Raw genomic sequence first — 9,622 nt, 5'->3', positions numbered from 1 at the left:
TGGATTTATTTAATTAGTCTTGTTAGATAGCCAATTTAATTTTCAAAATGTTTTAACCAGTTTTGATTGTTTTTTTCATGAGGATTTATATGGTGGCCGACCGTCAAGTCCTGTGAAGGTGGTACGTCAAAAGTACCACCCTTGATATTTGATCCAACAGCAGCCTCTTAAAAAGTAGGCTGCTGTTAGGATCAAATATCAAGGGCCAACTCGTCTCCATCCACCTCTTATTGAAGAATCACAAATAACAACTATCCTGGGCAAGGAATGTTGATGGAAAGCTCCTTACATTGATAGGCTATATAAAGTGCTCTCAGGCCCCTCCTCCCACATAGTTCTTTCAAATCAATGAAATAGAGATCACTAACTATGCTTCTCTGTAAAAAAGAAGAATTGTGGCTCCCCGGACTCCTCCTTGGAATTCCAACAAGTGTTAAGAAATGATATTTCCACCCCAGTATATATAGAAAGTTCTGATATTTGCACACGCATATTTGATCCACATCACCCAACCCATGGATGATCCTACCCCTCCAATCTGAAAAGATATTGCACATCATAGAAACCTCTATGGATTGGAGGATTAGGATCAGCCCATGGAGATTATTTACAAAGTACGGCCTGTATACGTTGTGGCCCATCAAATTAACGGTTTTGATCATCCTAAGAAGCGGGCCCCAGTTTACTTTCTGAAAAATACTGAACTTCACAGGCACTGATCATATAAAATCTCAGTAAACACATACACCAATACACATGGATAGCTATGCACACATGCATTAGAAACACTCTTTTTCAGATATCAAAGTAATTCATTTCATTGCTTTTCCAGTCCTTCAATGGTAAATCACAATTCAAGACAATCTGCTACAAAAATGTGAGCAATTTTTGTGTATAAGAATGGTAACAGGTCCAATTCTCATCCTAAGTTTACAGAGACAACGGCATTACAGTCGACTAAGTTTACAAAGAAAATGTCATTACAGTGGATACAGAGACCAGGCCGGAAAAGTAAACAAGAAGAATGTGAGAATAATTACTGAGTTTATTCATACTTCCTTCCCCTGAAACTGGGCATTTTTCTGAGTATGCCAGAGTCCATCCTCTGGTACTGCTGTTGGAGCTGTCCAAGCAGATTATAGAAAAAGTTGTCGACTTGCTCTTCGTACCTCTCGTACAGCACAGGCAGAGTATGGGCAGCAACAAAGCCTGAATAAGCCAAAAAAATTCTCATACATTAATAATTTTCTGGTCAAGGAGTTCTTAAAAATGTGGATAGATTTACACATGCATTATGCATATATGTATCTTCTACAAGTAACTGAAATCATGCTCTGGTATTTAAAAAATGCAAGTTAAATGTAAGATGTTTCTGATGAGAAATACCATTGATTCATGAAAAACTGACCAAATCACCTTTGTATTGTATGAATTCTTGTGATAGAAGCTATGGGCTAAAGGACCCAAATCATAATAACCCTGATCATGAGGACTCAACATGCACAGAGCCACTTTCCCCTTGGCAATAAACAAATTTGCACAAAGTAGTGAAGAAACTCCTAGTCTTGGCTCTCATTTATTTATTATATCAGTTCAGATTACAAACTTGGTTAGTTCCTTTTTTTTGGAGTGCACAAAAATACACTAACTTGTAACATTATTTTTAACACATTTAGAATCGTAGTTGCCAAAGTAGGAAGTGAGTGCGAGAAGCAATACGGGAAGCAAAAGCAAGAAGCAAGGAGTTTAAAAAGAGAAAATGCAGGATGTGAAAAGATCTAAAGAAAGCAAAAGAGGAAACGGAGGGGGGGAAGCATCATTGAAAGTCAATATGAATCATGTAAAAAGCTTATTGGAAGCGAACAAGAAAGTGTGGTCAAAGCAAATACCAGTTGACTCAGCAGGATGTGGTCGAGTACTCGGTTGACACGTTTGAATACTTGGTTCATGTGATCATAACTCGGGAGAGTCAAAGGAGTTTTTATTGACTTTGTAGGGCAAAATGAAAACTCGGACAAAAATACGGACAAGGTAAAAGGGGCCGACTGACACGGGAGAGTTTTGAAACAATGGAGAGGAAGGGAATGTTGGTAAGGATTACAAGTGGAAAATAAGACTTTGCAAATCATTGGAATTACAAGTTTTAGGAATTTATAGTTTCACATGTTTTATTCATGTAAATTTAATGTTAAGTTTTTAGAAAACATAGGTTTATTTTGAAAATTATGATGGATTTTTAAGTTTTAAATAAAATCTTTTTAATATATACTCTCCTTCAACATTACCAAAAGAAAAGAATATATCCTTTTAAGGACAAAATAATCACCTGAATAGGAGAAATTATATGGCGACCGACCGTGTGGAAACAAGGGCGGAGAGAGAGAAAACTCCCCACCCTTGATTTTTTATCCAACAAAAAGTCAAAAAAGGGGGCTTTTGTTGGATAAAAAATCAAGGTAGGGGGGGTTTCGCTCTCCGACTTTTACATGTAAAGGTCGGCCACCATATAAAATCTCCCTAAATAGGAAGAGCGCTATTAATTACAGAAAATGCATAAGAAGCATGCAGGAAGCGGGTGGGAGGCGTGCCTTCCTCTAAATTTGGAAAGCGAACAGAACTGAGCTTTTGAAGTGAGCTTCCCATACAACTAGGAAGCTTCTGGTAACTACGGTGGCATGAAAAAAGATAGCCGCTTAACCATTAATAACACTACATACACTGCATTTGAGAAAAGATCAAAGCATCCATAACATGGTAAATTTCTCAAGAAAAGTTTCTATCTCTGTAGATTAATTTTAAAGAAGTAAAAAATAACACCACCAAGAAAATGAGAACCCATTTATGTATTCATGTGCATGCAGTGCATGCAACATGCAAGGGAGAAATAGAAATGCGAGGAAACTAGTAAAAGAAATGCAAGCATAAAAGATGATATAAGTCAAAAAAGGTAACATTTCTCACCAATATACAAGACAGAGAGAAAATTGCACCAGGTCCCAATTATGGCAGCAACCCACAAGCTTGCTACAGTCTGAAATGATAAATAATAATTCAACCTTTAGAGATGTAAATAATTAAAGGAGACACATTATCAAAAAGGAATGCCTATTAGGAAGTTGAAAATAAACAGAGAGATTCCCTTCTTGAGATTGTAATTACTTCCACATTTGACAAATTTTTAATAAGAAATTCGACATAATATTTTGAGCTGAGGCTAAGCAAACAAAATTTTCAAGAGGGATGCAACTGAAAGTAGTTCCAGCATGCAAAAGTATAAAACATCCCGAATTCATTCAGATGGAAATTAAATTGATCATATTCAAAAATATGGAGCAGATTTCTCTATTAGTCAACAACAGGTAAATTTCCCAGTGGATGTTCTTAACAAGACATATAGGACATGTTTGCTCAAGCGGGACAGACCAATGGATGGATAACAAGACCAAAGATAGCTCGTGATCCAAAAATTTGTAGCTGGACAACACTAGCCCTCCAATCCATGGAGATGAATGTGAACAATTGGTCGCAGAAACTTTGACAGCCCATTTGTTGGTCATTAACTGGAAGGAGGAGCAACATCAAACCAGCCAGAGTTTTCGATCATGACCCATCAACAGTATGGTTCATCCATAGATGGGAACCGTTTAGAAAACTTTTGCCGCATGTAGAAGTAAGAAGCACCAAATAGGAGACTTGCCTCTTAGTGTGTAATAAAGAACTCAAACATCCACCCACATATGCATATGTTCTTTAGTATTACTATTTATTTTAATCTTTGGACAGGCCATTTTGAAAGAGATTTTCTACTCCAATGTGTATATAAGTCTGCTCCCCAGTTTTATTAATTTGTTCAGTCCAGATAAAGATGTAGCTAGTGAGTCACTTAAGTCCTATGTCCTAGCCATTTTTTAATGTGCTTGATTTATTTTCTTTATTGTTCCCTCCAGCATGAGCTAGTTAGATATTCATGGTAGGCGAAACCACACTCTGCTTCTTTCTCATTTTGTTATTTTTTTTCATCCAATATATGCTCTGACTATAGCTACTTGACAGGTCTTGACCTGTAAAATATCAGGAACAGCACCCAATACTTTAGCTGTTTCAATGTTTAAATTAATCCATACTTAGTGTCTAGGCATTGTTTGAAAGCTTCCCAAGTTAATCATTAGCTTGCCCAAGTTGAGTCGGTTTTGGTCCTACAGAGTTGATCAAAAACTTCTTTGACTCATCCGAGTCGATAAAAGGTTGCCACATCAATCATTGAGTTGCCAAGAGAACTAGGTTTTTCCTTGGGTGATTTCTTGTCTGAGTACTAGTTAATAATAACTGGGCGATCCATTGCTGACCATTATCATGTGTTTGTTTCCTAGTAATAGTTCATTTACCCTACGCTCAAAGAGTATACCAAGGTATGAATCCCCTCAATAGTCGAGCATTGGAGCACTTTCCTATACCTCAAGAGAACGTGTGGTACCGGCTCAAGGACCCCAAGGAGTTATAGGGTTATCTTGTAACAGGTTTGGTCTGCCTCAACCAACCTCACCCATGATAAGGAAAAAGGGGTGTAGGGCATAACTAGATGAGTGAACACCCATTTATGAAACATAGCATATTATATGAAGGCTGTGTGGGTGGAAAAAAGAAAATACTGCAAAGAAAATTAAAGGAGTCCGGAAACACCAAAGGTGAAAGATCAAATTAGAGCCATTGATGCAATAGGAGCCCTAATAAAATAGGAGTATAAGTTTCTCCAGAGAGCAACATAAACGCCTTTTAAATTATTCATAGGCATATCTGTGTTCACAGAGCAGATGAGATTTCTCATGGAAACAAACACAATACTATCATGCACATGGGAACTTAAGAGTTAAGGAAGTAGGATACACAGGCATCTTCCTATCCAAAATATTAGTGATTTTTTTTATACAAAAAAGATTGGCAATTATTCAGGTTTCAGAATAATGTTACCATACATGAAAAAAAACTAATAAGCAGAAAAAGTCCATTTGACCAGAAAACATACCGCAAGAAATTGCTTCAAGTTTCCTCCAGTTGCAACATCTTGAAGAAACAGCAAGAATCGGTTAACTTCAGCACCAACATTAACAGCTATGTTCACAAATAGCTCATCAGGCAAAACAAGGCGAGGAACTTGAGATGGGGACCTGTTGGCAGGGACCAATCACAAACATAGGTGTTGATATTAGCCATAGTTTTTTAATGTGACTTTTTGATACTTGAATGCACAACAGCATGTGTTTCAACTACCTGTTCAGTAAGCCCGAAGCATTGCTCAAAATGAACTGCATAAGCATGCCTAGAACTAGTGCAAAGGATACAAGAGTCATAAAATTATAATTCAGCCATTCAAAAAGCACCCAGACAGCCGTCGCACCAAGCAAGACACTTGAAGAGATCTTCTTGTTCCTCCATAACAACACATCAGCAGCTACACGTTCAATGAAAGGGAAAGGAATCAGAAAGTGCACGGAGAAGTAGCCTTTTTACAGAGAGCAAATAAAGAAGCTTATGTTTATGCGTGATTGCGTGCATCCGTAGGGATTTGTCCTGCCCTAAATGGGTGGGGATACCCTATGTCATAAAAATATAAAGGCGCTTACATTTTCCACCACCCAAAACATTATGCAGAGTCTTCTGGCGTCCAAAGAGTTTATTCGTCTGTCCAGACACAGGCTTTTCTTCCTCACGAAAGGGTGCAGATTTCTTCATCGGAACATTTTCAGCGATTTTCTGCATCGGAACATTTTCAGCGATTGTTTCCATTACGTTGTTCAAAAGATTCTCTGCTGTATATGCCATGCGCTCAGGCATTCTTCCTTTTACCTTCAAGAGAAACCACGAAAATCCATTCTCAGAAACTGAACTCAATAGCACCGGACGTTTCATATTACTGGCACTTCACCACTCATTGTTATTAAAAGGTATTTAAATTTTAGACTACAAGCACCAATTTTTTCGCAAAATATGATTGTATTTTAGAGAAAACCCCAAAAATGTTCAGCAAGAAAGACGCATCAATCTAACAAGATACACTATTCAAATTTAAAACCCATTGCTGGCAGACACATTAAAGGCAAAATAACAGTAAGAAAAGGACCTAGAAGTGATTTTGTATGCCAAGGCCCTGTTTGGATTGCAAGAAAAACATTTATGATGGAATTTTTTTTTCTTGGGAAAATATTTTCTTTCCACAATGGACCTGTTTGGATTGCAAGAAAAACATTGATGATGGAAAAAAAATTTCTTGGGAAAATTTTTTTCTTCCCACAATTTAGAGGGATATGATGTGATTATGGTTACTTTAGAGTGATATCATTTGAAGGTCCCTCTAAACAAAAATTGAATATAATTGGTTCCAATTATCTTTTTCGGTATGTGAAAAAAGTAGGACATTTTAGAAATATTTTTCCTTTCCAAACTTTCCCACAAAATTCTTCCAATCCAAACAGGGCCAAGGAAACTTTTCTCCATGGAATATTAGATTATAATGTGGTGGGAGAGGGAGAGATTTGAGAGGGAATGAGCAAGGAGATGGTGCCAAGTGGCTGAAAAATATGGATAACAAAACTCTATTTTTAGTAGAGTTTTTCTTTTCTCTGTTTTTCATCCAATTCTCACCCTCTACTCATTCATGCCCTCTCAATTTTGTTCCTCTCCCACTCTTCCAACCCTTCTCTCAACACTTGGTAAGCTAAAATTCCATGAAAAAAAAATCCACAGTTGCCAAACATGGCCTAATAATAAAATCAAATAAAAAGCCACACAAAAACAAGAAAATAAAACCTATAACACATAAAAACCCCAATCTTTCAGATGTTTTAGCTCTTCAAGATCATTCTTGCAGGGATTTCAGAATCAAATAACAAAACATGAAAAAGGAAAGACATCGAGAAGAATAACCCGTTTATTTCACATCCTTAACTAAATAAAGCTAAACATCACAAGAAAAAATGAAGAAATTAAAGCTATATCAGACTCAAACCCTAAGTCTTTCAGATATTTAAACTCATTTATGATCGGTGCTGGCAGGAATTTGAGAAATAAATGAGATAATTCTGAAAAAGAAACATATGAAGTACAATTAAAACTGAATCCACATAAGATTAAACACAAAACCTTCACATGATTAACCTCATCAAGATCCATTGATGGAGAAATTCCACAAGGAAACAAGAAAATATAGAAGAAACCAACAGATACCATACAATAAACTAAATTAAACTAAAAATCGGCATGCAACAAGAACAGTCAAAGCTACAAAAGATTACAGCCAGAAATCTTTGAGATGTTCATAGCCAAAACTCTTCAAATAACAGAGGAAGAGTTCAAGATTTCATAAAGCATTACCTAAATCAAGATAGAGAGAGCAGAGTTCAAGATTTCATAAATCATTACCTAAATCAAGATAGAGAGAAAATCAAAACGAAAGCAGAGTTGAAGATTTCATAAAGCATTTACCTAAATCAAGCTAAAAAGCACGGAGAAACTCAAATCAACAAAAGACTAAAGCCCTAGATTATCCAGATGTCTTCGTTCTTTAAGATTGCTTCTTTGGATAGAAAATACACAAGGAAAAAGAAAGAACGAGAGATGAGAGAAGAAAAAAATGAAGAGGAGGAGGAGAAGACTAACCAGTAGAATCTAGGGTTTCGGTGGGATTAAAACTGAGGAAGGTAGGGAGTAGAAATGATTTATAAATAACGGAGAGAGAGAGAGAGAGAGATCGTGTTTTTTTATTTTTGAACGACCGCCTGTTAATTGCGTGCTCGGAAGAATAACAAAGAGCCCGCTTATCTAGAAGGAACGGATTTTTCGTTTGAACTCGTATAATAATATAAAGGAAAGTCATGCTTGGCACTCCCTTATTTTTATAATGGAACTCCTTTCTTTGACGGGTACATTTGGATTACCAGAATCAGGCGCCAATTTACCATCCAGAACCATGTTTTGATATTTGCACTAAATTTTCTTGTCTTTTATTATTTAAAGAGATGTGAATGGTTATTACAGTTCCCAAAAAGCTCCCACGAGCCGATTAAAAAAGAAAGAGACAAGCTGAGTTTGTGTAATTATTAAAAATACAACATAAATAGGTTGTGGCCCATAAATCATCTCCATAGGATGATCCTGAGTTTCCGATCTATAGAGGTTTCTACAATGTGCAGTCATTCTACCAATTTAAAGATCGGAAACTTAGAATCATTCTATGGAGATGAATTACGGGGTACAAACTATATATGTTGTGGCACAACAAATGAACGGTTTTGGATCATCCTTTGAAGTGGACCCAACTATACTCTTCAATCATCTCCGTATATTGATCCTAAGTTTCGGATCGATAGAGGTTTCTACAATGTGCAGTCATTCTACCAATTTAAAGATCATAAACTCAGTATCATTATATGGAGATGAATTACGGGCCACGACCTATTTACATTGTGGCCCAAGTCCAACAAATGAATGGTTTAGATCATCCTATGAAGTGGGCCTAACTATACATTTTGAAAAATATTGAACTTCACATGCGCACAGCGTATAAAATCTCTTTTTCTTGTAGATGAGTTGGGATTGAACCTTCGACCCTAAGGGTTGAATAACATATCTCCCAATTGAACTAGCGCTCAACCCCTAATAAAATATCATCACTATATTAGCATCATTAATCAACAAGTAGTAGGAAGTGGAACCTTCGTTAACCCACATAGTCTAGTCTAACGTTGAATGGATATCTAACCGTCGTGCCCACAAAAATTGACTTGGCTTTTCTTGGTTGAGTCTTAATAGTCGCCTTATGATCCAATCTTAGTGGGGCCATTGGCAAGAGGTTTTACCTACGTCCCTCAGTATTTCTTAGTCAAAATGAGACCCCTTTGGAAACGTTGTGTGGGTTCATTAAAGATATTAAATGCCTTAGCCAACACAATTAAATTATGGGAATCTATATTATATTATATACTATAAGGCTATGTTCGTTTAAGATTATGACAACCGATTGTGAGTGCCAAACCGATTATTGGACTTAACTTTACCAATAATCAATTTGGCACTCACAATCGGTTGTCATAATCTTAAACGAACAAAACTAACAGGGCCTAATATAGATAATGTGGTTTAAAGACATGCAAACATAAGCAGGGTCTTGTAGCTGGTGCCAACATAATTGGATGATCCTAAAACATTGTCTTGGCTGCGGGTATTTACCTCATGGAGTAGTCGTGTAAGTAGTCAACAGGGAGGAGATATGTGGGATTTATATGTTACCTCGTAGTATAGTGTTAAGTAGTATTTGGTTATCGAGGTCGTAGAGTAGTGGTAGGGAGTGTCATTACTAATATAGAGACAGAAGAGAGAGAGAGAGAGAGAGAGAGAGAGAGAGAGAGAGAGAGAGAGAGCAACATTCCCAAGAAATCCAAGCAAAAGACTACCTTTTGTGGTTTTTGGCTTGGATTTATTTGTGAGGAGACAAGGGTGACACATCGGCAGATATGAAAATGATTATTCAGGAGACATCCCTGGTTGTCTTCAGGGATTTCAATAATTGGAAATGAAACAAGTGGTTTTGCTGATTTGGCACCCAAATGCCAAGCAAAACTTTTATGTC

General features: G+C 36.8%; 1 protein-coding gene across 3 annotated transcripts; it reads right to left on the bottom strand.

Annotated features, from left to right (window-relative positions):
- Positions 1–791: 791 nt before the first annotated feature.
- Positions 792–7,826, bottom strand: LOC143855101 (reticulon-like protein B8). 3 transcript variants are annotated; one of them, XM_077365288.1, is made up of 7 exons: positions 7,654–7,826; positions 7,369–7,416; positions 5,622–5,844; positions 5,269–5,449; positions 5,024–5,165; positions 2,962–3,031; positions 792–1,209 (listed from the first exon to the last, which is right to left on the bottom strand). In XM_077365288.1, the coding sequence occupies exons 3-7, from the start codon at positions 5,830–5,832 to the stop codon at positions 1,046–1,048; spliced, it is 768 nt and encodes a 255-aa protein (XP_077221403.1). In that variant the 5' UTR covers positions 5,833–5,844; positions 7,369–7,416; positions 7,654–7,826; the 3' UTR covers positions 792–1,045. The 3 variants fall into 3 exon arrangements, with proteins under 3 accessions (XP_077221403.1, XP_077221401.1, XP_077221402.1); XM_077365286.1 differs by lacking the exon at positions 7,369–7,416 and having other exon boundaries at positions 7,654–7,825; XM_077365287.1 differs by lacking the exons at positions 7,369–7,416; positions 7,654–7,826 and adding an exon at positions 7,480–7,636.
- Positions 7,827–9,622: the final 1,796 nt, after the last annotated feature.

This window comes from Tasmannia lanceolata, unplaced genomic scaffold (genome assembly GCF_043159265.1).
Source record: "Tasmannia lanceolata isolate RefF3 unplaced genomic scaffold, GAP_Taslan_0.1 ptg000020l, whole genome shotgun sequence".
NCBI classification, from domain to species: Eukaryota; Viridiplantae; Streptophyta; class Magnoliopsida; order Canellales; family Winteraceae; genus Tasmannia; species Tasmannia lanceolata.
This window is presented reverse-complemented; position numbering and strand designations above follow the sequence as displayed.